Source organism: Macaca mulatta, chromosome 2 (genome assembly GCF_049350105.2).
Source record: "Macaca mulatta isolate MMU2019108-1 chromosome 2, T2T-MMU8v2.0, whole genome shotgun sequence".
Classification (NCBI taxonomy): Eukaryota; Metazoa; Chordata; class Mammalia; order Primates; family Cercopithecidae; genus Macaca; species Macaca mulatta.
In genome coordinates this window covers 32,724,497-32,739,096 of record NC_133407.1, presented here as the reverse complement: position 1 = coordinate 32,739,096, position 14,600 = coordinate 32,724,497, and the positions used below count along the sequence as shown (strand labels likewise).

At 36.8% G+C, this 14,600-nt stretch overlaps 1 protein-coding gene across 20 annotated transcripts in view; it reads right to left on the bottom strand.

Annotated features, from left to right (window-relative positions):
- The window catches only part of ANKRD28 (ankyrin repeat domain 28), a 191,740-nt gene that overhangs the window by 85,176 nt on the left and 91,964 nt on the right, over positions 1 to 14,600 (bottom strand). For all 20 annotated transcript variants that reach the window (XR_013413549.1, XR_013413552.1, XR_013413550.1 and 17 more), the window contains one exon: positions 11,647 to 11,725. Coding sequence is in view for 13 of the 20 variants with exons in the window: in XM_028843660.2 (XP_028699493.1) it covers positions 11,647 to 11,725 (79 nt within the window). In the remaining 7 variants the exon portion in view is untranslated. The remainder of the gene's footprint in view (positions 1 to 11,646; positions 11,726 to 14,600) is intronic.

The following is a 14,600-nucleotide window of genomic DNA, read 5'->3' as shown; positions in this document are numbered from 1 at the left end:
AAGAGAGAAGAAAAGGAATCATCACAGAAAACATTCCAAGAATTTGGTCGGTTTCAGGTGCAAAGAAAAAAAATAGAAAAGTAATTAGGAATAGGGTGAAGATAGATTTTTCTTTCTTTTGGATATGGGTTATTAAATATACAACTGCATGAAGATTTAATGGTGTATTTGGGAGACTAAAGTAAAAAATGCTGCTGGTCTTATTGTGTCATTTTAAGTTACAATAATTAGTCTTTCTCTTTATTTGTAATAAAATTCATTTATCAAAACACATAATTACAAAAAAGAATCTCCAATGGCTAACTGAGGATTTATCATACTGCTACCTGTTACTGATTAAAAATGTGGCTTCTTTTGATTCCAAAGATATGTTTATCTTCAGAAATACCAGCACAGTGGGATCATACTTTTTCTCAGAAGACAGTTATCTAATCGTTTACTAAATCATGAGGCCGGGCGCAGTGGCTCATGCCTGTAATCCCAGCACTCTGGGAGGCCAAGACGGGAGGATCACCTGAGGTTGGGAGTTCCAGACCAGCCTAACCAACATGGAGAAACCCCGTCTCTACTAAAAATACAAAATTAGCCGGGTGTGGTGATGCACATCTGTAATCCCAACTACTCGGGAGGCTGAGACGAGAATTGCTTGAACCCAGGAGGCAGAGACTGCAGTGAGCCAAGATCGTGCCATTGCACTCCAGCCTGGGCAACAAGAGCAAAACTCCGTCTCAAAAAGAAAAAAACAAAAAAAAATCATGCATTTCTTCTAAGAGCCTAATCAAATGTTTTTAATTCCTTGGAAAATAAAGGTCAACTATGAGAAATCAGGGCCATATCTGAGGGCACCAATGAAACAATATTTCCCCAGCCACATTAGTTAACTAATATGTGGTTTATAATATAAACAGATAAATATGACACAGTAATGCACACTACAAGAGCAGCAGTTGGCTGTGTTCCTGTAAAATGAAAAATAGTATAAAAGCAACAAACATAGCAGCACACTTCAGATAGTTCAGATTCCCAGAGCTCATGTCAGTGGGCTGTATAAAGGTAAACAGTTCTGTTCCACACAGAACACTCCAAAGTTATCTATATATTAATATATACATTAAACGACAAATTCATTCTAGAAACGGAAAAGATGTTTTCAGAATATAGTTAACTAGTTCAATAGCTAGTTGGAGTATTAAACACCAGCCACAACAGCTAACGATGTGGATGGAGAGGCAGGGGAAGTAGGGAGAAATCACACCCACTTAAAACAAAAAACAGTCTTTGTAGAGAGAAATAAAACCAAATGTTGTTAACAGCCTCTGGTGGCATAATCACATGCCCTCTACATGGCAGAAGATAGTATTTGTGGTTTATAAGGATGACCTTAGGTAACCAAAAGAAGATTAATTTCTTATTTCCTACTCATTAAGACAAAAAAGAATATAAAATAGCAGTCCCATGTCATTTGTTTAAGTTAGGTTACTGGCAGAGCCTGTGGTGCGAAAAAGCACTGCTAAGAAACAAAAGACAATACACATAGCAATTTAAGAAAGATATCATCAGTGAGTACTATAAACCAGTATTTAGAGAAAACCTGCGTGCCAGAAACACATCTCATTAAATTCAAAATGGTTATGTCCAACTGTATAATCAATATTTTCTTTACAAGTCTTTCCTTGTCCCCCACAAATCCACGTATACCAACTGAACTTTCCCTTAAGATAAATAAGCAGCCAGAGCCTATACTCACACGTATATCTGAATTCAGATTCACCTTTCTAGAGTAGAGATGTGATTGAGTTTCTGATATTATATATGCAATAAATAACACAAACAACTAAAAATCAACTGCAGGATCATACCAGTTACATTATGTGGAAAAACCCAGCTAATCAGTTTCCTCTCACCCAATCTTTTCACGTAATATTTCGCCCATATAAAAGTGCACTCTGAAACAATAGTTTTGTAAAAGAAAAGGTTACCTAAGATAAAACAAATTCAAAAACAAAAACCTGATTTACTTACTTACATTAGTCTAGGGCTCTAGACAGCAATGCAGTTGAAGAGAGGTCTGACCTTGTGAAGACACAGTCAAGGGTTAGTGGAAGGAACACTGGAGCCGGAGAGAGATGTGATCTCATAATGGCTGTGTAAGTTGGCTATGTGACCTGGAACTATTTCTTGGGGCCTGGGTCTTCATTTTGCAAATCATAATCCCTGCCTCCTATGCTGTGTGTCTGGTGAGGTGAGGGGAAGGTGGATATGAATATGTATGGATGGGAGCGGGTGAGGATGGGTCCCAGATTTAAACAACAAAGGGCACTCTTTCTGCAGAGTTCTACAGTCAGCAACTCCATTAGGAGTATCCCATTTGACTCTAAATTTCATCCTGCAAGATAACTGATTGACTTATTTTCTCCTAATCTAACTGGTCACTAAGTTCTTCCAATTCTTTGATTTTTGAACCTCAATTACAGCTGACCCTTAAACAACACTGGTTCGAACTGCATGAGTCCACTTATATGTAGATTTTCTTCAATCTCTGCAACCCAAGACAGCAAACCCTCCACTTCCTCCTCACCTTATTCAATGTGAAGATGACCAGGATGAAGATGTTTATGATGATCTACTTCCATTCAATACATAGTATGTATTCTCTTTATGATTTCCTTAGTATTTTCATTTTATTGCTTATTTTATTGTAAGAATACAGTATATAATACATATAACATATAAAATATGTGTTAACTGTTTATGTTATTAGTAAGGCTTTTGGTCAACATTAGGCTATTAGTAGTTTTTAGGGAGCCAAAGGTTATATTCAAAGTTCCTATTGTGTTGGGGTTGGGGGAATTAGTGCCCCTAACTTCCACATTGTTCAAGGGTCAACTGTACCTGTAAAATAAAGAATTGTGCTAAATCATCCTTATGATCCATTTCCAGTTATTACATTCTATCCTATTTTGGAATATTCAGAATAAATTATTTCTTACTTATTAAACCTTGTCAAATGGTCTGAATGTTTGCATTCCCCTCAAATTTATGTTAAAATCCCAACCCCAATGTCATGGCATTAGGAGGCGAGGTCCTTTGTGAGGTAATTAAGTCATGAGGGCAGTGGATGGGATTAATGCTCTTATAAAAGCGGCCCAAGAGCGCTCCCTCACCCTTTCCGCCATATGAGGTTATACTAAAAAGACTGCTGGCTATGAATAAGAAGTGGGTCCTCACCAGATACCAAATCTTCTGCCATCACAATCTTCTCCGGCCTCAGAACGGAGAAAAATTTGTAAGTCACTCAGTCTGTGATGTTCTGTTATGGTAGCCCGAAAGGACTAAGACACCTCATTCTACTTTAACATTAACTAGATGAGGTAGTATCTTTATAATCTATGTTAGAGGTCTTCAAACTACCACCCACCGGCTGCAAGCCACCTAATTTGTAAAGTTTTACTGGAACAGAGCCACATCTGTTCAATTCACAGTTGAATAGTTGCGAGAGTCTGTATGGCCTGTAAATAGTATCTCACCCTTTACAGAAAACGTTAGCCAACCTCTGATCTAGGCTAAGAACTTGATAGTAGGTACTATTAAAGTTACTGCTAACTTCATACATGTTTGTAATAATTATAAATAGTCTCACAAATCATTTTCCAAAACTTCTATTTGCAGAGAATTGTTTTCTTCTCTGCTCCTAAACCACAGAGGAGATAGTCCATAACCAGTGAGCTGGGCCAGAAGCCAAGTACTTTTATCCCTCCTCTTCCCAAAGTGGAAATAATGCTTTTCTTTGGCTGCCTAACAGTGCAGTGGCAAAAGGTTCAGATTCTGTTTTCAGGCTCAGAGTAGAATGAGCAAAAACCAATGACATTTCCACTTTTCCAACTATAATGCTGAAAAAGATAGCTGCTACACTGTATTTTTTAAGAGTGTTGTGGATACCAGCTATTGTGGGTTTGTTCAACTCCTAACCCTTGGCAACTCAGAATATGACTTTAATTGGAGACAGAATCTTTACAGAGGTAATTAAAATGAGATCATTAGGGTGGGCCCTAATACAGTATGACTGGAGTCCTTACAAGAAGAAATCTGGAAACAGACATGGACAGAGGGAAAATAAAGGGAGAAAACAGCCATTTTACAAGCCAGAGAGAGATACCCTGAAGAGATCCTTCCCTCATAGCCTTCCAAAGGAACCAATCCTGACAGCACCTTGATCTCAGACTTGTAGCCTCCAGAACTTTGAGTGAATAAATTTCTGCTGTTTAAGCCACCCAGTTTGGAGTACTTTATTACAGCAGCCTCAGCAAACTAATGCACCAGCACTGAAGTAAAAAGAAGAGACACATACTTCAGGTTTCATTCTTAATGCCAGAAACATCAGAATGGTGTTTTCCATTAAGGAGAGTATTTTTTATAAAAGGCCAATCGAATGAATTTTTGACAAATGCCTTCCACAATGCAGTCATTTAAGGACTTAACACGTACTGCAGGCAGTCTGAGGTCTGAGGTACTGCTAACCATATAGTGTTGAATGCAAGCATTAAGTGAATAAGCTCCCAAACAAAATATCTATACCTCAGTGGCCAGAAAACAGTCTTTAAAAGTTCTTCAATAAAAGTGACTTCATATGCAAATTTACTAAAAGCTAAATAGGTGGTCGGGGGAGGAGGGTGGGCATTATGGTGGGAGGAAAAGAGGAAGATTCTGATTATGGCAGGATTAAGAACACGGATTCTGTAGTCAAACTGCCTGGATCTGAATTCTGGCTCTAGCTTTTACTAGCACAAAACTTTGAAAGTTTAAAAGCTAAATTGCCTTAGTTTCCTTATAATAATACCTTCACAAATTTAGGATAAAATGAGATTAATGAAATGGCTAAAGTTAACAGTATTTAAAACGTAATAAGCACTCACTGTTTGCTATTACTTCACCCTATTCCATAATAACTATAACATTAATTCCAGTGGACTCTAGTATTACCATAGATTCTATGGATGTATTCACTTGCTTGATTACAGGTACCATGCCAAAAATTATACCTCATCCACAAATCTTAAGAGTTGTATCACGTACAAATATTTGGTTTCCAAAGAATTTAATTCTGGACTGCAAGTTAAAGAGAGTGAGTAGTTTTACTCTAAAGCAAGTCACCAAAATATAAAAGAGAAGGGGAAGAGATACCATGTTCAGTACAGTAAGGAAACAGTTACAACCACAAATCAAACTATGAATTATTTCTATCAATAACAGTGAAATATGTATCAAACGGTAGGACACTGAGTTAAGTGAAGCTTCTTCAGATCTTGGGAAGGTTACCAAGTCCTCTAAAAAGTCATGTTTGCATGTGTGTCTCATTTGTTCCTTTCTCTCTGCTGTGTCCTAAAATCCCTAAAAATCTTTCAGACGATCTAGAGCTGTTTGGGTAATTCACAGGAAAATCCCCTATAGAACTCTTAACCTCATGCTGCATAAGAACAAAGTGGGGCAGTGCTAAACAAGAGACCAAGAAGGCATCTTCAATAATTTTTCACCCAGCTGGAGATGAGGGAGAGTAACAGCCAATCACCAGCAGATTACTACCTAAGAAACCACTGATCTAAGAAGCTGCTGAGCCAGCCCAACTACCTGTGGTACATCAACAAAAAAAGGAAACTAAATGATGAGAACATATGGACACACAGAGGAACACAACACACACCGGGGCCTATCAGAGGGTGGACGATGAGAGGAAAGAGGGTTCAGGAAAAAAATCACTGACGGGAACTAGGCTTAATATATGGATGATGAAATCATCTGTACAACAACCCCACATAAGTTTACCTATATAACACACCTGTGCATGTACTCCTGAACTTAAAATTTGGTTTGAGAGTTATTTGAAGAAACAAACCTAACAGATGCTCACTTTTTGCCCCTTCCTTTCTGTTCTGCAAAGAGGCATATTCCTCGAAGATATGTGAGAATCTGAAAGTATCCAGCACAGGACTAGTACAAAAATATATAGAGTAGAGTAAACTAGGAGAAATACAGTTGGAAAAAACCATCCCAGAAAATAAGAGGATGAATTCATGAGCTACTCTATATACTCAACTTCACTGAATTTAAGTTCTGAAGAGGAGACCTCAAAGAAAAGTTACAAGAAAGAAGAGATAAGACAATGTAAAGAGATGAGAGCTAGCTGAGTTTGGGGGAAAAAAAGGAGAACTATTAAAAACAAAAACCTAGAAATAACAAAAAGTAGGATAAACATGACTTAAAATGGTCAAGACTTTGAAGCCAAAGCCAGAGAATGAATCTTTAAAAACAGAAGTCAGAGCATGTTATTCTACTCCAAACAGAACTCTTCATTGGTTTTCCACATCACTTAGAGGGCCAAGGCAACACAAAAGAGTGAAACAAACTGGAGAAAATATAAATGTCCTTATTTTCTAAATTTTTATCACAAGTCAGACATAATAAAAACCTGAAATATGAACACAGAAGGAAATGACTCTGTAAAATAATCTCAATCTTTGTATTTTTTTTACGTTAGAGAAATATATTTAGAGAATATAGAACTCTTGTTATGGATATCAAAGTAGTTTTTAAAATACAAAATTACAGTAACTGACTCTATTGTATGTTCTTATGAAAGCATATGACTTTTATATAAGGCAACCTTACATGAATTTTATACAAAGAAGCATTATTTCATATTGCTTAATTTACTTCTTTAAGATTATACCTACCTGCTATTACAATGTGGTGTTGGTAATTAACACGAAGGGTAAACACCTACACTAAATTTTCATTACTATGAACAAATTAGCCTATATTTCTCTTCATGTATTTTTTCCTCATCTTTACCTAAAGAATTGATCAGATCAAATATCTATTTCAATTCTAATTTATAACTCAACGTATCATAATTCATTAAAAGGCTGTTTGATGAATCTAGAATTTAAAATTAGGGTTATGGATATCAGTCAGTTTAACTTGCGCCTCAGCAACCATGGCATTCAAACCAAATTTACCCAGAACTCCTGAAGCATCTATACAGAACCTTTTAAGTCTATAAACTATATATTGTCTGAAGACTATTCTTCTGATACTTATTCTGAACTAAAATTTGGATACAATTAGTCTTTTACTACCCTGCTATTCTGGAAATCTATTTCCAATATAAAACTAAGAATTCATTGGTTAGCTTATACTTGACTTCTAAAATGTGTAGTATATCTTCTATAAAACTGTCCTAATCAACTTTTAATTTAAAGAGTTAATAGAAATTTAAAATGGATATAACATGAACGAACTGAAGAAATATCCACCAACCAAAATTTCTTCCTGATCAGGTTTCTGGTTCAGATTTCAAAATCTCTCCTGGGCTGGGTGCAGTGGCTCATGCCTGTAATCCCAGCACTTTGGGAGGCCGAGGTGGGTGGATCACCTGAGGTCATGAGTTCGACACCAGTCTGGCCAACATGGTGAAATCCCATCTCTACTAAAAATACAAAAATTAGTTGGGCCTGGGGGTGAATGTCTGTAATCCCAGCTACTTGGGAGGCTGAGGCAGGAAAATCATTTGAACCTGGTAGGTGGAGGTTGCAGTGAGCCCAGATGGCGCCACTGCCCTCCAGCCTGGGCAACAGAGCATGACTCCGTCTCAAAAAAAAAAAGAGAATCTCTCCTGGTTCCTTCCTCATTTATGTAAAAGGATATTTTTTATAAAAGGCTATGGCAGTTATCCTCTATAGTGTCAACTTTTATAAGTTAAATACACATCCCGATTAACACTTATCTTCTTGTTAGAGCTCTGTTATCCATAAATTACAGGAGCCCTTACTATTTGCTCAGGGGAGCAAATACCTACCCTGTTCAGGAAGGTACTTACATCATATAAAGCTTTAATAGCTGTTTCTTGATTGTAGAATTTAAAACATATAAATACACTTCTCCAGAGTACATAGAGTCTATTTTTTTTTCAACCTTTGTCTTTCTAGATTGTGGAAATAAATTCTTTATCATTTCAGAATGTAATAATGGACTTCAAAACTGATAGGGGAGAATTTTTAAGAAATCATATCTAAAAGTCACAGAGAAGATAATTCCTGATACCAACGAATTTATTTACTTGGCAGAACCAAAAAAATGAAGGAAAAAATAGAAATGCTGCTTAAAAAAGTAACAGCCATAATTTTGAATACTATATGCCAGGGACTTCCTAGGTATCTTAATGACATAATTTCATTTGCTTCTTCAAACCTATAAAATTTATAGTATTCCCATTTTTTTAGATGAGGAAGTTGAGGCTCAGAGAGCAAATACACTTCAAAAGATCATGGAGGTGGTAAGAGGTAAGGCCAGGACTGCATCCAAATCTGTCTGGCAAAAGAGCTTGTGCCATTCACACTACCTGTAGTGTCTCTCATGGCAACACAAAGCCTGATTTATTTCTTTATTCTTTTTTTTGTTTATAAGTAGAAAGCTGAGGTTCTAGTTCAATGGAAATCTAGCCTTGGATTTTACTCCAGCTAATTTTACTCCAAACCCAAGTAAGTTTTTGTTTTAGTTTTCCTAAATTAGAGCCTAACTGATAAGTCTAAACAGAAAAAAGTCTAAGATCTTGAGTTGCACTCATAGACAAATCATTCGCCTTCTTTCCCTTTCCACTTACCTAACACCCTTCAACCCTTAACTTGTACCCATCCCCATCTCTCCCATTCTCATTTCCATTAAAGACTTGAGAAACAGGGCAAAATGTAAACAAATTTCTGAAAAAGAGACACAGTCTAAACTTATATTGCTATAATCACCATCCCAGGCACTTTAAATAAATATGCCAGGAAGGCAAAGTAGACTAACTGCCTGCCTTCTTGGAGTTTACATTCTGGAGGAGATAAAATGACAGTAAACAAGTAATTTAAAAAGGATGTCAGATAACAATAAGCACAAGGAAAAAAGATAACAGGAGAGGGGGATTAGGTGGTAGTGGCAGTGACCAAGGAAAATCTTGTTGATGAGGTGATATCTGAGCAAGGACATGAAAAGGTTCAGGGTGTTAAGTGGCTGAGGAAGGTTTAAGGCTAAGGAAACAGCAGCACAAAGAACCAGAGGTAGAAGGCGGCCAGTGGGGTTAGAGCAGAGCAAATAAAAAGAGAGTAGTAGAAATTCAAGTCAGAAGAAATCTGAGGTGGGGAGATAATGTACAGCTCTAAGGCCAATGTAAAAACTTAACTTTTTTATTGAGAACTGAGAACAATTAAATTCATCTAAAATTGTATTTTTCCTTTGAAAAATAGCTACATGAGCTATATTACCTCTTTAAACTGATAAAACATTTAAAGTATTTTCACTTTTTATGTGAAGAGTGCCTCACACTTATAATCTCAGCACTTTGGGAGGCTGAGGCAGGCAAATCACCTGAGACCAAGAGTTCAAGACCAGCCTAGCCAACATGGTGAAACCCCGTCTCTACTAAAAATACAAAAATTAGCCGGGCCTGGTGGCGCACACCTGTAGTCCCAGCTACTCAGGAGGCTGAGGCAGGAGAATCCCTTGAACCTGGGAGGTTGTAGTGAGCTGAGATCATGCCACTGCACTCCAGCCTGGGCAACTCAGCGAGACTCTGTCTCAAAGAAAAATTTAAAAAGTATTCTTTCAAAGGTAAGTTCAAATAGCTTTTTATACAAGTACCATGGTTAATTTCACACATGATTTGTAGTTGGATTATTCAGAAGAAACTAAGCATTCTTTCAAATGCTTATTTCAAAGCTGACATCTATATACTATCATGCTCATGATAAGACTCATTTGACTATCATACTTACAGAAACCAGGAAGTCAACCTTCTACAAGTAACTAAAAATACTTTTTGCAAACATTTACTTTTAAAAGGAAGGGATTAAGTCAACTTTGAGCATTTGAAAAGTTTCTCCTAGGTGTAAAAATAAAAAATGGAAAAAAAAAAAAAAAAACCAAACCCTTCATGTGGAATCATATAAAATAATCTTTATGACAAAACAAAAATTATCAGAATTCTGTTGTTAAAATAAAAAATGCAGCAGTAGACTTCTTATGCAAAGTCCTAAACTGTTTCTTAGATGATATTTGTGTAGAAAATTCCATAAACTTGTGTTCCATTAATTTATATTATTAAAAGAAGTAATTTTTTTCAACCTCCTCAGTTCTTTCCTTGAGTAAATTTTAGCTGAAAATTAATAAGGAACAGGCATCTTCAGGGAAGTACGTCAGCAGTGAAATTATTCATAAACTAACAAAATATTAGCCAGGTCCACGTTTAACCATATTTAATTTTATATGATCATGAAATCTGTTATAGAAATAAGGTATTTTTAAAAAATCAGATGGATTCTTAAATTTTTATGAATTTGTAATGGCAAAACTCTGGGTTATTATTTAATGAAATCTTCACACAAAATTTCACCCTCTGAGCCCTCCTTTCCACAAACTATCAAAGGAATACTACTACTTATCCAATTTCATTATGCATGTATGTACGTAATTTGGCAACACAAGCTCAAATTAATGACACATATCCTTTGCCAATAAATATCATTACAATCATCTGGCTATAACAAGAGTATTTCTAAACTCTGTCTGCTTGCCTTTTTTGGAACTGTAGGTAGTCTGACCACAATAGGAGCTATTCTATCATAGACAGTTCTAGTATTACTTCATATTGTAAAGACTTAAATGGTTTAGAAAAAATAATAAAGGAGTGTAATTGACTAAAAGTATTTTACAGGCCCTCAAGTAGGGTTAGATAAAAGCTATTTAAACACAGAAATCTTGCTGGCATTGCCTTCAAAATATACCTCCTATCAGACTATTTCTTACTGTCTCCACCGTTGTATTTGGTATAAACCACCATTACCTCCACCTAGGAGAACTGCAACCATCTCCTATAATTCTGTGCTCAATGAGGCCTACTATAACTGCTCCATATAATACCCTATATAGGCCGGGCATGGTGGCTCACTGCTGTAATCCCAGCACTTTGGGAGGCCGAGGCGGGCAGATCACGAGGTCAGGAGATAGAGACCATCCTAGCCAACAAGGTGAAACCCCGTCTCTACTAAAAAAACAAAAATTAGCTGGGTATGGAGGCACGTGCCTGTAATCCCAGCTACTTGGGAGGCTGAGGCAGGATAATCACTTGAACCAGGGAGTTGGAGGTTGCAGTGAGCTGAGATCACGCCACTACACTCCAGCCTGGCAACAGAGCGAGACTCCATCTCAAAAAACAAAAACAAACAAACAAACAAACAAACAAACAAAAACAACCAAAAAAACCCTTACATACAATGCTTATCCCACCTTGATTATCCTGATCTACTTTTTCATTTTTTCAAAGCACTTATCATTTAATATACTATGAAATTCACTTGTATTTATTGCTTGTTTTCCTTATCAGAGTATAAGCTACAAGAGGGCAGCAATCTTTGTTTTGTTCTTTAATGTACTCTAAGCACCCAGAAGAAGATATGTGATCAGTATTTATAGAATGAATACAAAAATAAGTTTCAGCTGATAAAACAAATATGAACAACCAGGTCATGCAGTAAATAGTCAATTATGACTGAGAAACATTAAGAATAACAAAAATATACATAATGTGTTCTTATTACTCAGAGGTTACCATACCAGATAAAATAAGAAGTTCAATGATTTCTGCATCTCCAAGGTAGGCTGCAGCATGCAATGGGGTTCGCTTTTCATTGTCCTGTGATAATAAGGAAAGGTAGGAAATACGTTTTAAAATAAGGTTAATTTTAATAATAGTTTAAATAACCACAGCAATCCCCTCCCCAAGCCATTATTAACTATCAGCTTATTACTTTTATAACTCTAGCCTAGTCTGCAAGTCCCAATTAAAAAAAAAAAAAAAAAAAAAGGATGTGACCAGCCTGGGCAACACAGCAAGACCTTGTCTCTACAAAATTTTTTTAACAATTAGCCAGGCATGCAAGTGAATGAGGCTGCAGTGAGCCATGACCGCACCACTGCACTCCAGCCTGGGTAACAGAGCAGGACCTTGTCTCTACTAAAAATAAAAATAAAAAAAAAAACAAAAACACAGGGAATTTCCTTGCTAAGGCAAAAGCCTGAAAAAAAAATTTTTGACTGTAAAATAGTGGTATAAAGTGCAGCAAAGAATAAAAATAAAAACCTAAAATGACAATGAAATAGCTTCTTAGATTTTCTTTGAATAAAGATGCTTGTGCTGCTGATATATATAGGAAAATTTTACTTCATACTAATCTTTTCATCAGTGTATTTCGGCAGTTTTACAGTTTAGAACTGTTAACCTAATTGAATAAAATAAACCTTAACAAACTAAAAGATTTGCTTATCAAAATGTTTCCACAAGAGTACCCTCAGGGGCAAAAAGAGAAAATATTTCTGGGGATTTGACATTATACTTTAAAGCAATTTTAAGTTTTTTCTTAACATTCCTGCCAGTTTTACTTTCATTTCCAAAATATATTCATGTCTGTTTCAATATAAAAAATACATACTCATCCAAATCTTCCTCTAGGAAAAGAAGCTACCTCTAATGCATGTTTCATGGACCTCCTACCAGAAAACAACAGTGCTCTCCAGTTCAAGATACAAGGCTTTAGAGTAATGTCACATTCAGGGATTTTTAATTCATAGATACCCTATCTAAAGTTACAACAGAGTATTACTGACTTGGCTGCATCTTTAAAAAACTATTTAGAAATACTTATATTGAAACTTACATCCTTAATTTTTGATAAAGGCTTTTGTGACAGATTGTTAGTTGTTTTCTACTACGTTCTTCCTTTTGTCCACAGGAATAAAATTTTAGCTGGTCACTTAGCCACCCAGTGAGAGAATACATTCCGAGCCTCCCTTGAAGTTGTTGCTTAGTGTGGACCAATGGTATGTGAGTGGAAATTAATAACAGGCACAACTTCCAGGTCATCTTCAACTTAAAAGACAACTACTCTAGGCCGGGCGTGGTGGCTCACGCCTGTAGTCCCAGCACTTTGGGAGGCCAAGGCGGGTGGATCATGAGGTCAGGAGATCGAGACCATCCTGGCTAACATGGTGAAACCCCGTCTCTACTACAAAAAAAAAAAAAAAAAAAAAAAAAAAAATTAGCCTGGCGTGGTGGCGGGCGCCTGTAGTCCCAACTTCTCAGGAGGCTGAGGCAGGAGAATGGCGTGAACCTGGAAGGCGGAGCTTGCAGTGAGCTGAGATCGCGCCACTGCACTCCAGCCTGGGCAACGGAGCGAGACTCTGTCTCAAGAGATAAAAAAGGACAACTACTCTAGAACAGGGCTACTTGCTTCCTGCTTCCCACAGGCTAGAAGGCACATGTGAAACTGAGCCCTTTTGACCATGCAAATGTAGGCCAATATACTAGCATTCTGTCAAGCAACAAGATCTGGAATAAATAATCCTACAGAAAAGAGTTGCCTTACCAGATTGGACGACTGACTTTCAGGCTATTAAGAGAAATAAACTTATTTAAAGTAGGTACTGTATTTGAGGGGCCTCTTACCATATTAGAATACTACTACAGTTTTCAAGATTTAAACAAATGAAAAATTATACTTCACTTTGTAATAACTTTCTTGTTTAGGAATCCCTTAATTACTTTAAGAAAAAATAGTCGGGCCATTGAGAATTAAAGTAAAAACCTGCTTGCTAGGCAAAAGAGGGATTAAATATCAACAGGCAATCCAAAAAAGGCCTAGCTGTAGTATATGACATTATTATAAAGAGGTATCTTAACATTTGGGAGGCTGTGGTGGGAGGATCACTTGAGGCCAGGAGTTCTACACCAGCCTAGGCAACACAGTGAGACCTCATATCTATAAAAAATAAATAAGTAAATAAATTAGCTGGGTTGGTGGCATGCACCTGTAGTCCTAGCTACTCAGCAGGCTGAGGTAGGAGGATGGCTTGAGTCCAGGAGCTTGAGGCTGCTGTGAGCTATGACCATGCCACTGCACTCCAGCCTGGGCAACAGAGCAAGATCTTCTCTGGTGGGGGGCGGGGGGGGAATGTGTGTAACATATAATTACCACTGGTCTCATTAAACATTTCTTCTTATAATTTTAATATTGCTTTTGTCCTTGTAACAGGTGTTCCAGCAAAGGGAGGTTGATATAGTGCCAATGTTAAATTGTTCAATAAGCTAAGAGTTCTTTCTCTCACCACAATTACCACAAGATCTTGTTTTTTATTCCAATATATACCACCCCAGGAAACAGAATGCTCTGCACAGAAATTATTCAACAAACAATTGTTGAAAGAGCTAAGGCAGAACCACTATAGTAACAGAATACATGCAAAGATGAGTCCTAATTTAGTCATTTTTTAAAGAAAGGACACTTTGCCTAGGCTTTTCAATGTTACTCATTAACACAGCAATCTTCCTAGAGTGTTTAAATATGATCAGATTTAGTGAAATTCAGAAACATCTATTGCACCAGATACACCACACACATAGCACAACAACACAGAAAGTGAGTCATCCGTGTGTGAGAGATGTCTGGAATTCCATGACTCAATGCCTCTCAAATCCCATTAATGTGTTTTATGATTCATATGAACACAGTTTT